This window comes from Salmo salar, unplaced genomic scaffold (assembly GCF_965601325.2).
Source record: "Salmo salar unplaced genomic scaffold, fSalSal1 ptg000687l, whole genome shotgun sequence".
NCBI classification, from domain to species: Eukaryota; Metazoa; Chordata; class Actinopteri; order Salmoniformes; family Salmonidae; genus Salmo; species Salmo salar.
Genome location: NW_027675464.1, coordinates 122,585 through 149,135, shown reverse-complemented (window position 1 = coordinate 149,135; position 26,551 = coordinate 122,585). Strand labels below are relative to the sequence as shown.

General features: G+C 39.3%; 1 protein-coding gene across 3 annotated transcripts; it reads left to right on the top strand.

Annotated features, from left to right (window-relative positions):
• Nucleotides 1-12,837: 12,837 nt before the first annotated feature.
• On the top strand, nt 12,838-22,085 carry LOC106574355 (NLR family CARD domain-containing protein 3-like). Of its 3 annotated transcripts, XM_082972417.1 has the most exons (6): nt 12,838-12,954; nt 16,480-16,596; nt 18,231-18,350; nt 19,315-19,550; nt 19,716-21,549; nt 21,881-22,085. In XM_082972417.1, exons 1-6 carry the CDS (start codon nt 12,887-12,889, stop codon nt 22,068-22,070), a joined length of 2,565 nt encoding a protein of 854 aa, XP_082828543.1. In that variant the 5' UTR covers nt 12,838-12,886; the 3' UTR covers nt 22,071-22,085. The 3 variants fall into 3 exon arrangements, with proteins under 3 accessions (XP_082828543.1, XP_082828544.1, XP_082828545.1); XM_082972418.1 differs by lacking the exon at nt 21,881-22,085 and having other exon boundaries at nt 19,716-21,553; XM_082972419.1 differs by lacking the exons at nt 12,838-12,954; nt 16,480-16,596; nt 18,231-18,350 and adding an exon at nt 18,898-18,991.
• The last annotated feature ends 4,466 nt before the right edge of the window (nt 22,086-26,551 follow it).

Here is a 26,551-nt window from a genome sequence, read left to right as displayed (position 1 = left end):
CATTTATAACTGCGACCTGGCCAAGATAAAGCAAAGCAGTGTGACACAAACAACACAGAGTTACACATGGGATAAATGTCATGTCCTGACCAGTAAAAGGGGTTATTTGTTATTGTAGTTTGGTCAGGGCGTGGCAGGGGGGGTGTTTGTTTTGTGTGTTTCGGGGTTTTGATGTATGTTCTATATTTTCTATTTCTATGTTTATTCTAGGTTTCTCTTTCTATGTTGTATTTTTTCAATGACCTCCAATTAGAGGCAGCTGGTGGTTGTTGTCTCTAATTGGAGGCCATATTTAGTGTGTTTTTGTTTTCACTTGTGTTTGTGGGTGGTTGTTTCCGGTTTAGTCTGTGCACCTTACTGGACTGTTATCGTCTTTATTTTGTTTGAGTGTGTTTACCTTCAATAAATACGAAGATGAGCAATATACCCGCTGCATATTGGTCCGATGATTTTTCCTCTTCAGACGATGAAGTTTATGACAATTAACAAACGTACAGTCAATAACACAATAGAAAAGTCTATATACAGTGTGTGCAAATGTAGTAAGATTAGGGAGGTAAGGCAATAAATAGGCCAGAGTGGAGAAATAATTACAATTTAGCAATTAAACACTGGAGTGATAGATGTGCAGAAGATGAATGTGCAAGTAGAGATACTGGGGTGCAAAGGATAACAAAAAAACAAAATGGGGATGAGGCAGTTGGTTGGGCAATTTACAGATGGGCTATGTACAGGTGCAATGATCGGTAAGCTGCTCTGACAGCTGATGCTTAAAGTTAGTGAGGGAGATGTGAGTCTCCAGCTTCAGTGATTTTTGCAGTTCGTTCCAGTCATTGGCAGCAGGGAACTGGAAGGAAAGGCGGCCAAAGGAGGAATTGGCTTTGGAGGTGACCAGTGAAATATACCTGCTGGAGCGCATGCTACGGGTGGGTGCTGCTATTGTGACCAGTGAGCTGAGATAAGGCGTGGCTTTACCTAGCAAAGGCTTATAGATGACCTGGAGCCAGTGGGTTTGGCGACGAATATGAAGCGAGGGCCAGCCAACGAGAGCATACAGGTCGCAGTGATGGGTAGTATATCGGGCTTTGGTGACAAAACGGATGGCACTGTGATAGACTACATCCAATTTTCTGAGTAGAGTGTTGGAGGATATTTTGTAAATGACATCACCGAAGTCAAGGATCGGTAGGATAGTCAGTTTTACAAGGGTATGTTTGGCAGCATGAGTGAAGGATGCTTTGTTGCAGAGTTGTATGGCATTGAAGCTCGTCTAGAGGGTTGTTAACACAGTGTCCAAAGAAGGGCCAGATGTATACAGAATGGTGTCGTCTGCGTAGAGGTGGATCAGAGACTCACCAGCAGCAAGAGCGACATCATTGATGTATATAGAGAAAAGAGTTGGCCCAAGAATTGAACCCTGTGGCACCCCCATAGAGACTGCCAGAGGTCCGGACAACAGGCCCTCCGATTTGACACACTGAACTCTATCTGAAAAGTAGTTGGTGAACCAGGCAAGGCAATCATTTGAGAAACCAAGGCTGTTGAGTCTGCTGATAAGAATACGGTGATTGACAGAGTCGAAAGCCTTGGCCAGTTCGATGAAGACGGCTGCACAGTATTTTCTTTTATCAATGGCGGTTATGATATCGTTAAGGACCTTGAGCGTGGCTGAGGTGCACCCATGATCAGCTCTGAAACCAGATTGCATAGCGGAGAAGGTACAGTGGGATTCGTGATGGTCGGTGATCTGTTTATTAACTTGGCTTTCGAAGACTTTAGAAAGGCAGGGTAGGATAGATATAGGTCTTTAATAGTTTGGGTCTAGAGTGTCACCCACTTTGAAGAGGGGGATGACCGCGGCAGCTTTCCAGTCTTTAGCGATCTCAGACGATACGAAAGAGAGGTTGAACAGGCTAGTTATGTAGTTGTGTTTTCATGTTTTGAATGTTGTATTGCAGTAGGCCTAACCCTCACCAATTATTCTGGTGATGGAGAGAGACACCAGACAAGACACAGAGACATAAACAGAAGAATAGGATATGTGTGTGTGAGAGAGAGAGAGAGAGAGAGAGAGAGAGAGAGAGAGAGAGAGACTTTAATCAGTTTGACTCATTGGACAGGTCAGAGTCTATGTTTGAAGTTGTTGAGTCATTTTTGGCAATACACTGGTGTTGTATTCATGGTTTTAGCTGTTGAAATTCCGTCCCGGACCCACCTACTGGCTATGAGCTAAGCCACCAATGTCTTCACATCCTAGGGGAGAGAGGAGCTGCTACCCCTGGGGAGAGAGGAGCTGCTACCCCTGGGGAGAGAGGAGCTGCTACCCCTGGGGAGATAGGAGCTGCTACCCCTGGGGAGAGTGGAGCTGCTACCCCTGGGGAGAGAGAGGAGCTGCTACCCCTGGGGTGAGAAGAACTGCAACCAGCAGAGACTGCGACCATGCTCGGGAAGAGCTTAGTGATTGGTGATTGTTGGGGCATGATTGGCAGGAGCTTCAGTAATGAAGACTGCTGCACTTGCTGATGTTTCACAATATGCCACGGCCGTCTCAGTCACCAGGTCTCAACACAACTGAACACAACCATCCCTCCAATAGACTTCCAGACAGTTGTAGAATGTTTGCCAAGGCACATTGTAAGAGCTGTAAAGAGAGAGGGACTCGGAGAGAGAACAGGTAGAACCTGATATGTAAATGAGCAGAGCAAACGAAAGCAACTTTCGACGACCGAATGATCATTCAGACTCTGTTTCTATTGAGAGATAAAAGGTAAGACGACGATTGTCATGTGAATTAATATAGTTGATGATATTGTCATGTGTATTAATATAGTTGATGATATTGTTTTGTGTATTCATATAGTTGGTGATATTGTTGTGTGTATTCATATAGTTGATGGTATTGTTGTGTGTATTAATATAGTTGATGATATTGTTATGTGTATTAATATAGTTGATGATATTGTTGTGTGTATTAATATAGTTGATGATATTGTTGTGTGTATTCATATAGTTGATGATATTGTTATGTGTATTAATATAGTTGATGATATTGTTGTGTGTATTAATATAGTTGATGGTATTGTTATGTGTATTAATATAGTTGATGATATTGTTATGTGTATTAATATAGTTGATGATATTGTTATGTGTATTAATATAGTTGATGATATTGTTATGTGTATTAATATAGTTGATGGTATTGTTGTGTGTATTCATATAGTTGGTGATATTGTTGTGTGTATTAATATAGTTGATGATATTGTTATGTGTATTAATATAGTTGATGATATTGTTATGTGTATTAATATAGTTGATGATATTGTTATGTGTATTCATATAGTTGGTGATATTGTTATGTGTATTAATATAGTTGATGATATTGTTATGTGTATTAATATAGTTGGTGATATTGTTATGTGTATTCATATAGTTGATGATATTGTTATGTGTATTAATATAGTTAATGATATTGTTGTGTGTATTCATATAGTTGATGATATTTTTGGGGGACAGTGTTATAATAGTCCTACTCTCCTTAAAATGTTTTGGATATAAATTAGATGCGTGGGGTGAATTCGTTCTGTGCCCATCTGTGTGCCCCAGGGTGATCGCTCCTACACTATCTACAATCTAAAAGGGTTCTTTGGCCGTCCCCATAGGAGAACCCTTTGTAGAACCCTTTTTTTGGTACTAGGTAGAACACTTTTGGGTTCCGTGAAGAACCCTTTCCACAGAGGGTTCTACATGGAAGCCAGAAGGGTTCTACCTGGAACCCAAAAGCGTTCTCCTACGGGGACGGCCGGAGGACCCGTTTGGAACCCTTTATTCTAAGAGTGTACTGTATCATAGGTCTATAGACTTGTCTTCTCAAAACAGGCTTAAAACACAACAAGCAACAAACAAACATTTTCTCTTTATAATCTACAGTTAACTCTTTTCACTCAGGAAGGTATGTTGTGTGAAAGAGAGACTAATAAATATTGTTCGAGAGACTAACAACAACTTACACTTCCTCAAAACAGTTTGTGCGTATTCATTAGTGCCCAGCGTAGCAAAACGTTTGGCAACAGAAACCGTTTAGGTCACGTTGTACAGCGTTCAGAGTAAACAGTTTATGTTTTATTTAACATCTTAAAACTGTTGGCTGTGGAGTAAACTAATGAATACAACCCAGGTTGTTGCCTACGACTCGGCATGTTGATACCTGCCTCTTGCTGAAACCTGAGCGTAGCCTGAGGGGTATACTATGATAAAGGCTTGATATACTGGTTTTCTAAAGTTAGCCAGCTTCAGTTAGCTTCACATTCCAGCTCAGGCCTCACCCATCAGAATATACAGAACAGAACAGAAAAAAATCACAATGAAGTTTCAAGGTGAGAATCCTGCCAGGGATTATTGTAAAGTGTGTAGATAAATTAAATGTAATGTTAGTATAGTGAATAACAGTAAAACACTCCTAACAGACTACTACTACTGAGACAGGTTGGTGTAATGTTAGTATAGTGAATGACAGTAAAACACTCCTAACAGTCTACTACTACTGAGACAGGTTGGTGTAATGTTAGTATAGTGAATGACAGTAAAACACTCCTAACAGTCTACTACTACTGAGACAGGTTGGTGTAATGTTAGTATAGTGAATGACAGTAAAACACTCCTAACAGTCTACTACTACTGAGACAGGTTGGTGTAATGTTAGTATAGTGAATGACAGTAAAACACTCCCAACAGTCTACTACTACTGAGACAGGTTGGTGTAATGTTAGTATAGTGAATGACAGTAAAACTCTCCTAACAGTCTACTAGTACTGAGACAGGTTGGTGTAATGTTAGTATAGTGAATGACAGTAAAACTCTCCTAACAGTCTACTACTACTGAGACAGGTTGGTGTAATGTTAGTATAGTGAATGACAGTAAAACTCTCCTAACAGTCTACTACTACTGAGACAGGTTGGTGTCCGTTTAATCAGACAAAATGGAGTTGACTGGACGTGGTCAAGTCAATTTCAATATATCAATATTCAGATGTTATACTTCTACATTTAACATTTCATATGATAATGTAATTGTATCATAGTTCCACTATAGTGTAGTGATCCTCTACATTTCATATGATAATGTAATTGTATCATAGTTCCACTATAGTGTAGTGATCCTCTACATTTCATATGATAATGTAATTGTATCATAGTTCCTCTATAGTGTAGTGATTCTCTACATTTCATATGATAATGTAATTGTATCATAGTTCCACTATAGTGTAGTGATCCTCTACATTTCATATGATAATGTAATTGTATCATAGTTCCTCTATAGTGTAGTGATTCTCTACATTTCATATGATAATGTAATTGTATCATAGTTCCTCTATAGTGTAGTGATCCGCTACATTTCATATGATAATGTAATTGTATCATAGTTCCACTATAGTGTAGTGATCCTCGCTATATGAGCCACTTCACAATTCCAACTAAGTGACCCAATTGGTGCCAATGTCGCGATGCGTAGGTTGTTGGCCTTTTACATGTGCGACCTGGGTTCACTTCCCTGCCCAGCTGTTTGCTACATTGGTGTCAGAAGTGGTATGGTGTCTGTGAGAACATCAGAATGGACCGGATGTGTGAGGGGTCTGAGTAGCTGAAGCACGGGACTAATTAACACTGATACTGGGTTAACACTATTAATACTGATACTGGGTTAACACTATTGATATTGATACTGGGTTAACACTATTTATACTGATACTGGGTTAACCCTATTGATATTGATACTGGGTTAACCCTATTGATACTGATACTGGGTTAACACTATTGATATTGATACTGGGTTAACACTATTGATACTGATACTGGGTTAACCCTATTGATATTGATACTGGGTTAACCCTATTGATACTGATACTGGGTTAACACTATTGATACTGATACTGGGTTAACACTATTGATACTGATACTGGGTTAACACTATTAATACTGATACTGGGTTAACCCTATTAATACTGATACTGGGTTAACACTATTGATACCGATACTGGGTTAACACTATTGATATTGATACTGGGTTAACCCTATTGATACTGATACTGGGTTAACCCTATTGATACTGATACTGGGTTAACCCTATTGATACTGATACTGGGTTAACACTATTCATACTGATACTGGGTTAACACTATTTATACAGATACTGGGTTAACCCTATTGATACTGATACTGGGTCAACACTATTGATACTGATACTGGGTTAACCCTATTGACACTGATACTGGGTTAACCCTATTTATACTGATACTGGGTTAACCCTATTGATACTGATACTGGGTTAACACTATTGATACTGATACTGGGTTAACCCTATTGATACTGATACTGGGTTAACCCTATTGATACTGATACTGGGTTAACCCTATTAATACTGATACTGGGTTAACCCTATTGATACTGATACTGGGTTAACCCTATTGATACTGATACTGGGTTAACCCTATTGATACTGATACTGGGTTAACCCTATTGATACTGATACTGGGTTAACCCTATTTATACTGATACTGGGTTAACCCTATTGATACTGATACTGGGTTAACACTATTGATACTGATACTGGGTTAACCCTATTGATACTGATTCTGGGTTAACCCTACTTGGGGCGGCAGGTAGCTGCGCTCCAACGCTCTAGTGGTTAGTTAGAGCGTTGGATTAGTAACCGAAAGGCTACAAGATCAAATCCCTGAGCTGACAAGGTAAAAATCGGTTGTTTACCCCTGAACAAGGCAGTTAACCCACTGTTCCTAAGCCATCATTGAAAATAAGAATTTGTTCTTAACTGACTTGCCTAGTAAAATGAATAAATAAATAAATACTGGGTTAACCCTATTTGTGCGATGCATAGGGTGTTTTCCTTGTTCACCAGCGACCTGGGTTCACTGCCCTGCACCACTGTTTGCTACAATATTAATATCATAGACTATCTGTTAAACGAAGAGACACCACAATATGAGTGAAAGGATTTCAGGATAATATCAGTGAGTGTTGATTTAGAGTTGTCTTCTGGGTTCATCCTTGTAGCTGTCTTTATCAACAGGGTGAAATGTAACAAATGACATCAGAGTTGGGAGGTAACCAGGTCCCAGTTTAAATCACCATGACGACCATTTCATTATTTCTCCAGAGCAGCAAGGGAATCTAGAGACTCAACCTTTGTAGAATCACAATCAGCTTTATTCACCAAGTACATTTGCACGTAGGATCTTCATTTGAGCCAGTTTACTACAGCAGGAAAATATTCCTGCAGCAACAAGAAATGTGAATTATCATGGGGATTATAATTAATGGACATTTTTGTAGGGGTTGATACTTAAGTCTGATATCTCTAAGTGGAAATTACAAACTTCAGAAGCCTTTTTAATCCTCAAATACACTACAAGTTTTACATTTCCTGCATTGCAGGAACGTTCTTCTGCAGTAGGGAGTGATCAAAATAAGATCCTACATCTGTACACATAATTGTACATGGGGATATGTATGCGAGTCTATAACATCCAATCACAGAGGTTTACATCAGCTGACAGTTGCAATGTTATCGCTAATAACTCAAACTGCCCTTTTCAGATAAAGACATAAACTCTGTACAGATGTAAGATCTTAATTTGATCACCCTGATGCAGAAAAACTAAACTTGTAGTGTATTTGAGTGTAATTAAACTTTAGAAAAGGTTTTTGAAGATGATAAATTCCACATACTCATTTTATAACTGTTCATTAATTATAATCCATACAATAATTCAAATGTCCTGTTTCTGCAGGATTATTTTCCTGGTGTAGCAAACTGGCTCAAATTAAGATCCAACATCTGCAGCAATATACCTCTCTCTAATGTATGTGGCTCTATTGAGATTCACTTTTGACCATTTGACATCTTGTATTTCCTGTTGTTTAGGCTGGTTGAATGAGCTGCCTGTGAAAGCTACTTCATCTGCAAGAAAACAGGCGGCTGCACCAGTGACTGTCAGAAGTTTTGTGATTTCCTCATATGAACGTGAAAGTAAGTGTGTTGTCTACGCAGTTACAAAAATGGCTGTTGAAACTGTGGCACATATTTCTCGGTAACATTGAATAAATGTGTTGGTATGTAGGAAAGACGGGCAGACTCTCGTACTGTTGGTCTAGACTACCTACAAACTATTATAAGGCTATGATCACTTATCATGCCGACAAACCTGATGTTCTCTGTGAACTGATCTGAACAGGTTTAGGCTGGTCATCTATGATATGTAGGTTATATACAGTACATTCTCTGTCCTGCTACTGGTAGGACTATAACATTATGTTGATCTGAACAGGTTTAGACTGGTCATCTATGATATGTAGGTTATATACAGTACATTCTCTGTCCTGCTACTGGTAGGACTATAACATTATGTTGATCTGAACAGGTTTAGACTGGTCATCTATGATATGTAGGTTATATACAGTACATTCTCTGTCCTGCTACTGGTAGGACTATAACATTATGTTGATCTGAACAGGTTTAGACTGGTCATCTATGATATGTAGGTTATATACAGTACACTCTCTGTCCTGCTACTGGTAGGACTATAACATTATGTTGATCTGAACAGGTTTAGACTGGTCATCTATGATATGTAGGTTATATACAGTACATTCTCTGTCCTGCTACTGGTAGGACTATAACATTATGTTGATCTGAACAGGTTTAGACTGGTCATCTATGATATGTAGGCTATAGCCGAGGTATAGACCTTGATCTGCATATCACTAACAAACTGCTATTATACATTATAACCTAGTCTACTTTAAATAATATAAAATCTCTCACTTGATGCAAAAAACCTTTCTGAATGGTTCAACAATTTCCTCCTTGGATCAATCATGCCCGTTTTAGCCCTTCTGTCTACATTCTCAGATACGTTTAGAAAAGAACAGATTGAAAGACAATAAATAGCCTACTGTTAGTGAATACAAATACGTGTGAGACATGGCCTTGTGTTGCTGTACTGTCTATAACTACCTTAACAAACAGTGACTTATTATTATTGTTGTTGCTGTACTGTCTATAACTACCTTAACAAACAGTGACTTATTATTATTATTGTTGCTGTACTGTCTATAACTACCTTAACAAACAGTGACTTATTATTATTATTATTATTATTATTATTATTATTATTATTATTATTATTATTATTATTATTGTTGCTGAACTGTCTATAACTACCTTAACAAACAGTGACTTATTATTATTATTATAATTAATATTATTATTATTATTGTTGTTGTTCTGTCTATAACTACCTTAACAAACAGTGACTTATTATTATTGTTGTTGCTGTACTGTCTATAACTAACTTAACAAACAGCGACTTATTATTAATATTATTATTATTATTATTATTATTATTATTATTGTTGCTGTACTGTCTATAACTACCTTAACAAACAGTGACTTATTATTATTATTATTATTATTATTGTTGCTGTACTGTCTATAACTACCTTAACAAACAGTGACTTATTATTATTATTATTATTAATGTTATTGTTGCTGTACTGTCTATAACTACCTTAAAAACAGTGACTTATTATTATTATTATTATTATTATTATTATTATTGTTGCTGTTCTGTCTATAACTACCTTAACAAACAGTGACTTATTATTAATTAATTATTATTATTATTATTATTATTGTTGTTATTGTTGTTGTTCTGTCTATAACTACCTTAACAAACAGTGACTTATTATTATTATTATTATTATTATTATTATTGTTGTTGTTGTTGTTCTGTCTATAACTACCTTAACAAACAGTGACTTATTATTATTATTGACAGTTACCATGGAGATGAAATGTCACAACAACATGTTCATGTGATGCTTTAAATCACCTGACTGTTTCTATGTCTGTTAGTAAATGTTTTATTTCTCAAAGAGATAATGAATACATGAGAACAATTGACAGTCAAGAACTAGTTGTCACTGTGTTAACCACAACCAACATGCTGGATCTCTGTTTAGTTGTCACTGTGTTAACCAACATGCTGGATCTCTGTTTAGTTGTCACTGTGTTAACCACAACCAACATGTTGGATCTCTGTTTAGTTGTCACTGTGTTAACCACAACCAACATGCTGGATCTCTGTTTAGTTGTCACTGTGTTAACCACAACCAACATGCTGGATCTCTGTTTAGTTGTCACTGTGTTAACCACAACCAACATGCTGGATATCTGTTTAGTTGTCACTGTGCCTCTTACATCTAGACGTTCCGCTAGCGGAACACCTGCTCTAATATCCAATGATAGGCGTGGCGCGAATTACAAATTCCTCAAAAATACAAAAACTTCATTTTTTCAAACATATTACTATTTCACAGCATTTTAAAGACAAGACTCTCCTTTATCTAACCACACTGTCCGATTTCAAAAAGGCTTTACAGCGAAAGCAAAACATTAGATTATGTCAGCAGAGTTCCAGCCAGAAATAATCAGACACCCATTTTTCAAGCTAGCATATAATGTCACAAAAACTGAGAAGACAGCTAAATGCAGCACTAACCTTTGATGATATTCATCAGATGACACACCTAGGACATTATGTTATACAATACATGCATGTTTTGTTCAATCAAGTTCATATTTATATCAAAAAACAGCTTTTCACATTAGCATGTGACGTTCAGAACTAGCATACCCCCCGCAAACTTCCGGGGAATTTACTAACAATTTACTAAATTACTCACGATAAACGTTCACAAAAACCATAGCAATTATTTTAAGAATTATAGATACAGAACTCCTCTATGCACTCGATATGTCCGATTTTAAAATAGCTTTTTGGTGAAAGCACATTTTGCAATATTCTAAGTACATAGCCCAGCCATCACGGGCTAGCTATTTAGACACCCGGCAAGTTTAGCCTTCACCAAAATCAGATTTACTATATCAAAAATGTTATTACCTTTTGTTGTCTTCGTCAGAATGCACTCCCAGGACTGCTACTTCAATAACAAATGTTGGTTTGGTCCAAAATAATCCATCGTTATATCCGAATAGCGGCATTTTGTTCGTGCGTTCCAGAAACTATCCAAAATGGTAAATCAGGGTCGAGCGCATGGCGCAATTCGTGACAAAAAAATTCTAAATATTCCATTACCGTACTTCGAAGCATGTCAACCGCTGTTTAAAATCAATTTTTATGCAATTTATCTCGTAAAAAAGCGATAATATTCGGACCGGGAATCTCCTTTTCGGCAAACAGAGGAAAAATCACAAAGACGGGGGCGGCCAGGGCCCGCGCCTAAGCCCAAAGTCCCTTGATCGGCCACTTGAGAAAGGCGATAATCTGTTTCAGCCTGGGGCTGGGATGACGACATTCAGGTTTTTCCCGGGCTCTGAGCGCCCATGGAAGACGTAGGAAGTGTCATGTTAGAGCAGAGATCCTTTGTAAAAGATAGAGATGGCAAAGAAGTTCAAGAAATGGTCAGACAGGCCACTTCCTGTAAAGGAATCTCTCAGGTTTTGACCTGCCATTTGAGTTCTGTTATACTCACAGACACCATTCAAACAGTTTTAGAAACTTTGGAGTGTTTTCTATCCAAAACCAATAATTATATGCATATTCTTGTTACTGGGCAGGAGTAGTAACCAGATTAAATAGGGTACGTTTTTTATCCAGCCGTGAAAATACTGCCCCCTAGCCATAACAGGTTAACCACAACCAACATGCTGGATCTCTGTTTAGTTTTTAATGTGTTAACCACAACCAACATGCTGGATTTCTGTTTAGTTGTCACTGTGTTAACCACAACCAACATGCTTGATCTCTGTTTAGTTGTCACTGTGTTGACCACAACCAACATGCTGGATCTCTGTTTAGTTGTCACTGTGTTAACCACAACCAACATGTTGGATCTCTGTTTAGTTGTCACTGTGTTAACCACAACCAACATGCTGGATCTCTGTTTACAGGGGTCAGTGCTCTAAAATGAGTCTCTCTGGGGAGAGAGAGGAGGGGGGCCCTGCCTCTAAAATGAGTCTCTCTGGGGAGAGAGAGGAGGGGGCCCCTGCCTCCAAAATGCATCTCTCTGGGGGACATGACACCAAAGCTAAGAGGTAAGATGACAATTTTATGAAGAATTGATTTAGTTTATTTCCTAAATAAATAGCTATCTTAAGGTGAATGCACTTACTGTAAATCTCTCTGGATAAGAGCATCTGCTAAATCAGGGGTTCTCAATCCGGGGTCTGTGGAGGTACTGCAGGGGTTCTGCAGGAAGCATGGGGAGTGGTGGTGTATCCAGGGAGAAAACTAAACTAATATTCTGAAATGTCATTGTGGTCTTATGTTCCCATCTATTGGAATTATTTAGCAACTGCAGTAGTGCTGAAAAAATGTGTTATTCCTTACTAAAGTTGTAATTACTCAGAATTACTAGTTAATTTTATCACTTACAATCATAAAATAAGAAATTATACCATAACAAACAATTAAACTGACATAAACCAAAATCACTATATATGTAGTTATTTAGTTAATTACCAAATTGAGCCGGTCGGTCACATTTGAGAGTGAGGGAGATATATAGCATTTTGCATAAAAAAAACATGATTTTTGTCTCTCTGAAATGAAACCATCAAGTGATAGATTTTAAACAAATCCTTGTCTGTGAGAGATGTAATAATTAATACATAATTTTTTTAAACAATAAAAGCTCATTTCTGTAAAGTGATATGTTGCGTTTTGGAACTCTTCTTATGTTTCCCATCTGAGATCAGAGTAGATGAGAGATGTAATGTTTGTCTCTGTTGTGTTGAAGTCCAATCAAGCAGGAGAGACCAGCCTCCCCTGTTCCCAGCTGTGTGTCCATGAAGAGTGACCGGTCTATGGAACCTCCTATGAAGTTTAGAGGGGGAGACTTTTCTACTGAACAAAGGTAAGAAGAACTCATGGGTCATGGTCAGTGAGTTAAACAACACTCTCTCTAGTCATTTCTACTCTCCCATTTTCCCATTTATTTTTTCAATTTTCATAGTCCTTAAACAATATTAAACAAACACAACATTCCCTCCCTGTTTGTGTGTGTGTGTGTGTGTGTGTGTGTGTGTGCACTCCCTGGATGAAGAGATATAATCTCTATCCTGATTGCCTAGTCACTTTTACCCCTACCGACATGTACATATTACCTCAACTACCTGGTACCCCTGCACATTGACTCAGTACTGGTAATCCTTATAGTCTCATTATTACCTCAACTACCTGGTACCCCTGCACATTGACTCAGTACTGGTACTCCTTATAGTCTCATTATTACCTCAACTAACTCGTACCCCTGCACATTGACTCAGTACTGGTAATCCTTATAGTCTCATTATTACCTCAACTACCTGGTACCCCTGCACATTGACTCAGTACTGGTACTCCTTATAGCCTCATTATTACCTCAACTACCTGGTACCCCTGCACATTGACTCAGTACTGGTACTCCTTATAGTCTCATTATTACCTCAACTACCTGGTACCCCTACACATTGACTCAGTACTGGTAATCCTTATAGTCTCATTATTACCTCAACTACCTGGTACCCCTGCACATTGATTCAGTACTGGTACTCCTTATAGTCTCATTATTACCTCAACTACCTGGTACCCCTGCACATTGACTCAGTACTGGTACTCCTTGTAGCCTCATTATTACCTAAACTACCTGGTACCCCTGCACATTGACTCAGTACTGGTACTCCTTATAGTCTCATTATTACCTCAAATACCTGGTACCCCTGCCCATTGACTCAGTACTGGTACTCCTTATAGTCTCATTATTACCTCAACTACCTGGTACCCCTGCACATTGACTCAGTACTGGTACTCCTTATAGCCTCATTATTACCTCAACTACCTGGTACCCCTGCACATTGACTCAGTACTGGTACTCCTTATAGCCTCATTATTACCTCAACTACCTGGTACCCCTGCACATTGACTCAGTACTGGTACTCCTTATAGTCTCATTATTACCTCAACTACCTGGTACCCCTACACATTGACTTAGTACTGGTAATCCTTATAGTCTCATTATTACCTCAACTACCTGGTACCCCTGCACATTGATTCAGTACTGGTACTCCTTATAGTCTCATTATTACCTCAACTACCTGGTACCCCTGCACATTGACTCAGTACTGGTACTCCTTATAGTCTCATTATTACCTCAACTACCTGGTACCCCTGCACATTGACTCAGTACTGGTACTCCTTATAGTCTCATTATTACCTCAACTACCTGGTACCCCTGCACATTGACTCAGTACTGGTACTCCTTATAGCCTCATTATTACCTCAACTACCTGGTACCCCTGCACATTGACTCAGTACTGGTACTCCTTATAGTCTCATTATTACCTCAACTACCTGGTACCCCTGCACATTGACTCAGTACTGGTACTCCTTATAGTCTCATTATTACCTCAACTACCTGGTACCCCTGCATATTGACTCAGTACTGGTACTCCTTATAGTCTCATTATTACCTCAACTACCTGGTACCCCTGGACATTGACTCAGTACTGGTACTCCTTATAGTCTCATTATTACCTCAACTACCTGGTACCCCTGCACATTGACTCAGTACTGGTACTCCTTATAGTCTCATTATTACCTCAACTACCTGGTACCCCTGCACATTGACTCAGTATTGGTACTCCTTATAATCTCATTATTACCTCAACTACCTGGTACCCCTGCACATTGACTCAGTACTGGTACTCCTTATAGTCTCATTATTACCTCAACTACCTGGTACCCCTGCACATTGACTCAGTACTGGTACTCCTTATAGTCTCATTATTACCTCAACTACCTGGTACCCCTGCACATTGACTCAGTACTGGTACTCCTTATAGTCTCATTATTACCTCAACTACCTGGTACACCTGCACATTGACTCAGTACTGGTACTCCTTATAGTCTCATTATTACCTCAACTACCTGGTACCCTGCACATTGACTCAGTACTGGTAATCCTTATAGCCTCATTATTACCTCAACTACCTGGTACCCCTGCACATTGACTCAGTACTGGTACTCCTTATAGTCTCATTATTACCTCAACTACCTGGTACCCCTGCACATTGACTCAGTACTGGTACTCCTTATAGTCTCATTATTACCTCAACTACCTGGTACCCCTGCACATTGACTCAGTACTGGTACTCCGTATAGCCTGATCTCTGAGAGTGAGACAGAAATATACTCTTACTGTGTTAAACCTAGCAGTTCTACTGATTTCTCTGAGAGGCAGATATATATTATTACTGTGTTAAACCTAGCAGTACTACTGATTTCTCTGAGAATGAGGCAGATATATATTATTACTGTGTTAAACCTAGCAGTACTACTGATTTCTCTGAGAGTGAGGCAGATATATATTATTACTGTGTTAAACCTAGCAGTACTACTGATTTCTCTGAGAGTGAGGGAGATATATATTATTACTGTGTTAAACCTAGCAGTACTACTGATTTCTCTGAGAGGCAGATATATATTATTACTGTGTTAAACCTAGCAGTACTACTGATTTCTCTGAGAGTGAGACAGAAATATACTCTTACTGTGTTAAACCTAGCAGTTCTACTGATTTCTCTGAGAGGCAGATATATATTATTACTGTGTTAAACCTAGCAGTACTACTGATTTCTCTGAGAATGAGGCAGATATATATTATTACTGTGTTAAACCTAGCAGTACTACTGATTTCTCTGAGAGTGAGGCAGATATATATTATTACTGTGTTAAACCTAGCAGTACTACTGATTTCTCTGAGAGTGAGGGAGATATATATTATTACTGTGTTAAACCTAGCAGTACTACTGATTTCTCTGAGAGGCAGATATATATTATTACTGTGTTAAACCTAGCAGTACTACTGATTTCTCTGAGAGTGAGACAGATATATATTATTACTGTGTTAAACCTAGCAGTACTACTGATTTCTCTGAGAGGCAGATATATATTATTACTGTATTAAACCTAGCAGTACTACTGATTTCTCTGAGAGGCAGAAATATATTATTACTGTGTTAAACCTAGCAGTACTACTGATTTCTCTGAGAGTGAGGCAGATATATATTATTACTGTATTAAACCTAGCAGTACTACTGATTTCTCTGAGAGTGAGGCAGATATACGTAAAGCATTTTGAAAATAAAAACATTTGACTCTGAAATGAAAACATCAAATGATACATTATAAACATGTACATGTCGGTCATTGAAAAATTGCATGCCATGATTAGGGAGTTAAAAAACACCTATCTCATTTATAATTTCTTTAAACAATAAAAGTTAACATATGAATGTTTCTGAAAGTGATATATAGCGTTTTGTAATGAAACTCTTCTTATGTTTCCCATCTGAGATCAGAGTAGATGAGAGATGTAATGTTTGTCTCTGTTGTGTTAAAGTCTAATCAAACAGGGGAAACCAGCCTCCCCTGTACCCAGCTGTGTGTCCATGAAGAGTGACCAGTCTATGGATCCTCCCATACTGTTTAGAGAGGGAGACTTTTCTACTGAACAAAGGTAAGAAGAACTCATGGGTCATGGTCAGTGAGTTAAACAACACTGTCTCTAGTCATTTCTCCTCTCCCATTTTCACATTTCTTTTGGTTGTTTTCATAATCCATAGGCTAATACTTTAGTCCATTTTCATAGTCCTAAAACAATATTAAACAAACACAACGTTCCCTCCCTGTGTGTGTGTGTGTGTGTGTGTGTGTGTGTGTGTGTGTGTGTGTGTGTGTGTGTGTGTGTGTGTGTGTGTGTGTGTGTGTGTGTGCTCTCCCTGGATGAGGAGATATAATCTCTATCCTGATTGCCTAGTCACTTTTATCCTTACCTACATGTACATATTACCTCAATTACCTGGTACCCCTGCACATTGACTCAGTACTGGTACTCCTTATAGTCTCATTATTACCTCAACTACCTGGTACCCCTGCATATTGACTCAGTACTGGTACTCCTTATAGTCTCATTATTACCTCAACTACCTGGTACCCCTGCATATTGACTCAGTACTGGTAATCCTTATAGTCTCATTATTACCTCAACTACCTGGTACCCCTGCACATTGACTCAGTACTGGTACTCCTTATAGTCTCATTATTAGCTCAACTACCTGGTACCCCTGCACATTGACTCAGTACTGGTACTCCTTATAGTCTCATTATTACCTCAACTACCTGGTACCCCTGCACATTGACTCAGTACTGGTACTCCTTATAGTCTCATTATTAGCTCAACTACCTGGTACCCCTGCACATTGACTCAGTACTGGTAGTCCTTATAGTCTCATTATTACCTCAACTACCTGGTACCCCTGCACATTGACTCAGTACTGGTACTCCTTATAGTCTCATTATTACCTCAACTACCTGGTACCCCTGCACATTGACTCAGTACTGGTACTCCTTATAGTCTCATTATTACCTCAACTACCTGGTACCCCTGCACATTGACTCAGTACTGGTACTCCTTATAGTCTCATTATTACCTCAACTACCTGGTACCCCTGCACATTGACTCAGTACTGGTACTCCTTATAGTCTCATTATTACCTCAACTACCTGGTACCCCTGCACATTGACTCAGTACTGGTACTCCTTATAGTCTCATTATTACCTCAACTACCTGGTACCCCTGCATATTGACTCAGTACTGGTACTCCTTATAGTCTCATTATTACCTCAACTACCTGGTACCCCTGCATATTGACTCAGTACTGGTACTCCGTATAGTCTCATTATTGTTTGTTTTATTGTGTTCTGTTTGACTGGTACTGTATATATAGACATATTGATGTTTTATTGTGTTACTGTTTGACTGGTACTGTACATATGGACATACTATAAAGTATGTGCATCAATAGACTCTGAAGGATTCAAGTGGAACTGAGATGAAGTGAATCAGTATCTGTATGTGACAACTCAATATTAGGAGGGTGTTCTTAATGTTTTACATTTATTTTGTTTGTTGATGTTTGTTGATTAATGTAATGTCACATAATTCAATGCTTAATTAATATAATGGCACATATTTTAATGCTTTATGTCAGCATATATTTTAGTGCTTTATGTAATGTATTTTATCTATTGAAATATGGTTTTATATATTATATATATTGTAGTTTGATGGTGATTCATTATGTTTTCCAGATTCTCTAACCAAACTCTGAGATCAGTCTCTCCAGTACCCAGTCATCTGTCCATGAAGAGTGACTCCTCTATGCATCATCCTATACAGTTTAATAATGGATCAGGGACCTTTGACCCCAGGTAAGTTACTGGTCAGAATTGATGATATTTCTATTGAAGAGGAGAACCTTCAAGATCTGAAACCAGATGTATTTTGAGTATCTGAGTATATACTGTAAAGCATCTGCTTATCATTTGTTGTTTATGTCATATATCTTTTATACAGTGAGTGTACAAAACATTATGAACACCTGCTTTTTCCATGACATAGATTGACAAGGTGAATCCAGGTGAAAGCAATGATCCCTTATTGATGCCACTTGTTAAATCCACTTCAATCTGTGTCGATGAAGGGGAGGTTAAAGAAGTATTTTTAAGCCTTGAGACAATTGAGACATGGATTGTGTATGTGTGCCATTCAGAGGGTGAATGAGCAAGTCAATATATTTAAGTGCCTTTGAATGGGGTTTTGTGGTAGGTCTCAGGCACAAAATTCTAGTAATGGTGTTGTGGACATGTTATTCATTCCAGAGGCTACTACCACACTCAGACAGCACAGTATACTGTTCCCAGCTGTCTGTCTATGAACACAGTACACTGTTCCCAGCTGTCTGTCTATGAACACAGTATACTGTTCCCAGCTGTCTGTCTATGAACAGTGACTTCTCCATGCATCATCCTGTTAATTCCAGTGGTGGAAGATCAATCACCTTTGACCGAAGGTCACCACATTTTGAGAATCTTCAAGATGTCATATAGATATGTTGTTGTAATTTGTAATTTGTTGTAACTGAGTTTATTAGAGTAATTACTGCACCCTCTTATATCTCTGTAGTGGATGGTCTACTCTGTTAGAGGATCAGTATCTCTCCTTTATCTCTGTAGTGGATGGTCTACTCTGTTAGAGGATCAGTATCTCTCCTTTATCTCTGTAGTGGATGGTCTACTCTGTTAGAGGATCAGTATCTCTCTCTCTCCTTTATCTCTGTAGTGGATGGTCTACTCTGTTAAAGGATCAGTATCTCTCTCTCCTTTATCTCTGTAGTGGATGGTCTACTCTGCCAGAGGATCAGTCCAGGTGTGCAGTGTGCCAGCAGGTTCTGAGGGATCCAGTCTCTATCACCTGTGGACACAGGTTCTGCAGACAGTGCATCACCAGATACTGGGAGAAACCTGCTCCTTCAGGAGACTATGACTGTCCTCAGTGTAGAAAGAGATCCAGAACACTTCCTGTACTACAGCACCTGAGGGAACCTAATGATGCAAGAGGCTCTGAAAACAGTAAGACCACTTGCAGACCTGTGCTAAGTCAATACCTCAATATGATTTAAATGTAGTTAACTACAATAATATGAGATAATATAAGTTACTGTAGTTGTGGAGGCCCACATTTCATCCTGTCAATGACTGTGTCTGATACACATCCATTTTACTCCTCCCTTGTAGTGGATGACAGCCTGCAGAGAGCTATAGTAAACCATAAAGACAGTCTGCAGAGAGCTATAGTAAACCATAAAGACAGTCTGAAAAGGAGGTATGAATGTGTGATAGAAGGCATGGAAACAGCAGGGAACCAAACTCCCCTCAACAGGATTTACACAGAGCTCTACATCACAGAAGGAGAGAGTGAAGGGGTTAACAATGAACATGAGGTGTGGCAGCTAGAGACAGCATCCAGGACACCAACCTCACATGACACAGCAATCCACTGCAATGACATCTTTAAACCCTTACCTGGCCAAGAGAGAAGCATCAGAACTGTGCTGACCAAGGGCATCGCTGGCATCGGAAAAACAGTCTCTGTGCAGAAGTTCATCCTAGACTGGGCTGAAGGGAAGGCAAACCAAGATGTGGAGATCATATTTGTGCTTCCTTTCCGGGAGCTGAACTTGATCAAAGATCTCCAGTACAGTCTTCTCAGGCTTTTAAATGACTTCCACACAGAACTAGACATAGGCAATGCAAAGAAACTCACTGCCTGTAAAGCTATGTTCATCTTTGATGGTTTGGATGAAAGCAGACTTCCATTAGATTTCCAGCACAATGAAAAGGTGTCTGATGTCACCCAGACATCATCTGTTGATGTTCTGCTGACAAACCTCATCAAGGGGAATCTGCTTCCCTCTGCTCTCCTATGGATAACCTCCCGACCTGCAGCAGCCAATCAGATCCCCCCTAAGTGTATTGACCAGGTGACAGAGGTACGAGGGTTCAATGACCCACAGAAGGAGGAGTACTTCAGGAAGAGATTCAGTGATGATGACCTGGCCAGCAGAATCATCTCACACATAAAGACATCAAGGAGCCTCCACATCATGTGCCACATGCCGGTGTTCTGTTGGATTTCTGCAATAGTCTTTGAACACATGTTGAGTACAGACAAGAAGAGAGAGATGCCCACGACTCTGACTGAGATGTCCATACACTTCCTGCTCATTCAGACCAGCCTGAAGAACCAGAAGTATCATGGAAGAGATGAGATGGATCAAGAGGAGCTCATGGAGTCAGATAAGGAAATTCTTCTGAAGCTGGGGAGGCTGGCGTTTGAAAATCTGGAGAAGGGTAATCTCATGTTCTATGAAGAAGACCTGAAAGAGTGTGGCCTTGATGTCAAAGAAGCCTCAGTGTACTCAGGAGTGTGCACACAAATCTTTAAAGAAGAGTCTGTGTTATTTCAGAGAGTGGTGTACTGCTTTGTTCATCTCAGCATTCAGGAGTTTCTCTCAGCTGTCTACATGTACCATTGTTACACAACCAGGAACATGGATGCACTGAAGCCCTTCCTCAAGAGAAAGTCTAGAGGTGCGTCTGAAGAGCTAACCTTGCATGAGCTGCTGAAGAGTACCGTGGATAAAGCCTTGGAGAGTAAGAATGGACACCTGGACCTTTTTGTCCGCTTCCTTCATGGCATGTCACTGGAGTCCAATCAGAAACTCCTACGAGGTCTGGTGGCACAGACAGAAAGCAGTCCGGAGAGCGTCCAGAAAACAATCCGATCCCTTAAGGTGATGCAAAGGAAGAACATGTCCCCTGAGAGGTGCATCAATCTCTTCCACTGTCTGATAGAGATGAAAGACCATTCAGTACAGAAGTTCATCGAAGTGTACTTGAGGTCAGAAAAGAGATCCAAAAACCTCACACATGCTCAGTGTTCAGCGCTGGCCTACATGCTGCAGATATCAGAGGAGGTTCTGGATGTGTTTAACCCAAAGGAATACAAGACATCAGAGGAGGGTCGTAGGAGACTGGTCCCAGCTGTGAGAGGCTGCAGGAAAGCTCTGTAAGTATCACTGTAAATATCGCACACCAAAATAAATTGTAGTTATAGCAGTATTTTCATTGGCTGACTGGCTCTGTAAGTAATCATGAGACTATCCCACAGACCAAACTTTACTGAATGTAGGAACAACAGTATTTTCATTGGCTGACTAAACTTTCTATCAGCTGAAAACTCTTAAACTACAAAACAAACTAATCAGTAAAGTTGTAGCATTGAGCCATGAATGCACAGCCTGTACATTATTCGTGCACCATAACGGTGTAAGCTAGGAAAGCTGAGAATAACTTTTTAATACAACCTGTATGTCATTGTATTTCTTCTGTGTTTGCAGACTAGCTGGCTGTAAACTCACAGACACATCCTGTGAAGTGTTGGCCTCAGTTCTCAGTTCAAACCCCTCACACCTGAGAGAGCTGGACCTGAGTAACAATGACCTGAAGGATTCAGGAGTGAAGCTGCTCTCTGCTGGACTGGGGAATCCCCACTGTAAACTGGAGACTCTGAGGTCAGTATTCCTGTAGTTGGTCAACAAGTGATAACTGTTCACCAGATCCACATGTGTTTACCAGACACATAGTCCACACCATATGTGTTTGGACAGTGAAGCTTACAGTTTTAAATGTGGTGCTATGCTCCAGCATTTTGGATTTGAGATGTTTCATATCAGGTGACAGTACAGAATGTCACCTTTTATTTGAGGGTATTTTCATACATAGCTGTGTTACTGTTATTAAGAAAGGAAAGCACTTTATGTATTTAGTTCTCCCATTTGAAAAAGTTGTACATATTCGGACAAATTCACTTATATTGTATTAAAGTTGTCATAAGTTTAGTATTTAGTCCCATGTTCCATGCCTGCAGTGATTACATCAAGCTTGTGATTCTACAAACTTGTTGAATTCATTTGCAGTTTGTCTTGGTTGTGTTTTGGATGATGTTTTTCCTAATAGAAACTGATTGGTGAATAATGTCCTGTCATTTTGGAGTCACTTCACTTGTATTGTCAGTAAGAATAGAAGATGTTTCTGAACACTTCTACATTCATGTGGATGCTACCATGATTATGAATAATCAGGAATGAATCGTGAATAATGATAAATGAGAAATTTACAGAGGCACAAAGATCAGACCCCCTCTGTTATTGGTGTTATTCTGTATACTTCTGGCCCTTCTTTGGACACTGTGTTAACTAACCTCCAGATGAGCATCAATGCCATACAGCTCTCCTTCCGTGGCCTCCAACTGCTCTTAAATACAAGTAAAACTAAATGCATTCTCTTTAACCGATAGCTGCCTGCACCTGCCCGCCTGTCCAGCATCACTACTCTGGACGGTTCTGACTTAGAATATGTGGACAACTACAAATACCTGGGTGTCTGGTTAGACTGTAAGCTCTCCTTCCAGACTCACATTAAGCATCTCCAATCCAAAGTTAAATCTAGAATTGGCTTCCTATTTCGCAACATAGCATCCTTCACTCATGCTGCCAAACATACCCTTATAAAACTGACCATCCTACCGATCCTCGACTTCGGCGATGTCATTTACAAAATAGCCTCCAATACCCTACTCAATACATTGGATGCAGTCTATCACAGTGCCATCCGTTTTGTCACCAAAGCCCCATATACAGTGGGGGAAAAAAGTATTTGATCCCCTGCTGATTTTGTACGTTTGCCCACTGACAAAGAAAGGATCAGTCTATAATTTTAATGGTTTATTTGAACAGTGAGAGACAGAATAACAACAAAAACATCCAGAAAAACGCATGTCAGAAATGTTATAATTTGATTTGCATTTTAATGAGGGAAATAAGTATTTGACCCCCTCTCAATCAGAAAGATTTCTGGCTCCCAGGTGTCTTTTATACAGGTAACGAGCTGAGATTAGGAGCACACTCTTAACCTCTTACATCTAGACGTTCCGCTAGCGGAACACCTGCTCCAATATCCAATGATAGGCGTGGCGCGAATTACAAATTCCTCAAATATACAAAAACTTCAATTTTTCAAACATATGACTATTTCACAGCATTTTAAAGACAAGACTCTCCTTTATCTAACCACACTGTCCGATTTCAAAAAGGCTTTACAGCGAAAGCAAAACATTAGATTATGTCAGCAGAGTACCAAGCCAGAAATAATCAGACACCCATTTTTCAAGCTAGCATATAATGTCACAAAAACCCAGAAGACAGATAAATGCAGCACTAACCTTTGATGATCTTCATCAGATGACACACCTAGGACATTATGTTATACAATACATGCATGTTTTGTTCAATCAAGTTCATATTTATATCAAAAAACAGCTTTTTACATTAGCATGTGACGTTCAGAACTAGCATACCCCCCGCAAACTTCCGGGGAATTTACTAACAATTTACTTAATTACTCACGATAAACGTTCACAAAAAGCATAACAATTATTTTAAGAATTATAGATACAGAACTCCTCTATGCACTCGATATGTCCGATTTTAAAATAGCTTTTTGGTGAAAGCACATTTTGCAATATTCTAAGTACATAGCCCAGCCATCACGGGCTAGCTATTTAGACACCCGGCAAGTTTAGCCTTCACCAAAATCAGATTTAATATAACAAAAATGTTATTACCTTTGTTATCTTCGTCAGAATGCACTCCCAGGACTGCTACTTCAATAACAAATGTTGGTTTGGTCCCAAATAATCCATCGTTATATCCGAATAGCGGCGTTTTGTTCGTGCGTTCCAGAAACTATCCGAAATGGTAAATCAGGATCGTGCGCATGGCGCAATTCGTGACAAAAATTTCTAAATATTCCATTACCGTACTTCGAAGCATGTCAACCGCTGTTTAAAATCAATTTTTATGCAATTTATCTCGTAAAAAAGCGATAATATTCCGACCGGGAATCTCCTTTTCGGCAAACAGAGGAAAAATCACAAAGACGGGGGCGGCCAGTGCACGCGCCTAAGCCCACAGTCCCTTGATCGGCCACTTGAGAAAGGCGATAATGTGTTTCAGCCTGGGGCTGGGATGACGACATTCAGGTTTTTCCCGGGCTCTGAGAGCCTATGGAAGACGTAGGAAGTGTCACGTTAGAGCAGAGATCCTTTATAATAGATAGAGATGGCAAAGAAGTTCAAGAAATGGTCAGGCAGGCCACTTCCTGTAAAGGAATCTCTCAGGTTTTGACCTGCCATTTGAGTTCTGTTATACTCACAGACACCATTCAAACAGTTTTAGAAACTTTGGAGTGTTTTCTATCCAAAGCCAATAATTATATGCATATTCTAGTTACTGGGCAGGAGTAGTAACCAGATTAAATCGGGTACGTTTTTTATCCAGCCGTGAAAATACTGCCCCCTAGCCATAACAGGTTAAAACCTCTTACATCTAGATGTTCCGCTAGCGGAACACCGCTCCAATATCCAATGATAGGCGTGGCGCGAATTACAAATTCCTCTAAAATCCGAAAACTTCCATTGTTCAAACATATGACTATTTTACACCATTTTAAAGACAAGACTCTCCTTTATCTAACCACATTGTCCGATTTCAAAAAGGCTTTACAACGAAAGCAAAACATTTGATTATTTCAGGAGAGTACCCAGCCAGAAATAATTCACACCCATTTTTCAAGCTAGCATATATGTCACAAAAAACAAAACCACAGCTAAATGCAGCACTAACCTTTGATGATCTTCATCAGATGACACTCCTAGGACATTATGTTATACAATACATGCATGTTTTGTTCAATCAAGTTCATATTTATATCAAAAAACAGCTTTTTACATTAGCATGTGACGTTCAGAACTAGCATACCTACCGAAACTTCCGGTGAATTTACTAAATTACTCACGATAAACGTTCTCAAAAAACATAAAAATTATTTTAAGAATTATAGATACAAAACTCCTTTATGCAATCGCTATGTCCGATTTTAAAATAGCTTTTCGGTGAAAGCACATTTTGCAATATTCTGAGTAGATAGCCCGGCCATCCTGGCTAGCTATTTTGACACGCACCAAGTTTGGCACTCACCAAACTCAGATTTACTATAAGAAAAATTGGATTACCTTTGCTGTTCTTTGTCAGAATGCACTCCCGGGACTTCTACTTCAACACCCAATGTTGTTTTGGTTCCAAATAATCCATAGTTATATTCAAATAGCGGCGTTTTGTTCTTGCGTTCAAGACACTATCCAAAGGGTGACGCGCCGGCGCATATCTTGACAAAAAATTTGAAAATATTCCATTACCGTACTTCGAAGCATGTCAAACGCTGTTTAAAATAAATTTTTATGCGATTTTTCTCGTAAATTAGCGATAATATTCCGACCGGGAGACGTCGTTTTCGTTCAAAGACTGAAAATGTAAAATGGACTCTTCACGTGCATGCGCACGCCCGTTTCATTGTTCTCAGATCGACCACTATCCAAATGTGCTACTGTTTTTCAGCCAGGGACTGCAGAGTCATCATTCAACGTTCTGGCACCTTCTGAGAGCCTATGGGAATCTTAGAAAATGTCACGTTACAGCAGAGATCCTCTGTTTTCGATAAAGAGGCTATAGAAGGCCAAGAAATGGTCAGACAGGGCACTTCCTGTTTAGAATCTTCTCAGGTTTTGGCCTGCCATATGAGTTCTGTTATACTCTGTTATACTCACAGACACCATTCAAACAGTTTTAGAAACTTTAAGGTGTTTTCTATTGAAATCAAACAATTATATACATTTTTTATCCGGCCGTGAAAATACTGCCCCCTATCCTAAACAGGTTAAAGGGAGTGCTCCTAACCGCAACTTGTTACCTGTAAAAAAAGACACCTGTCCACAGAAGCAATCAATCAATCAGATTCCAAACTCTCCACCATGGCCAAGACCAAAGAGCTCTCCAAGGATGTCAAGGACAAGATTGTAGACCTACACAAGGCTGGAATGGGCTACACGACCATCGCCAAGCAGCTTGGTGAGAAGGTGACAACATTTGGTGCGATTATTCGCAAATGGAAGA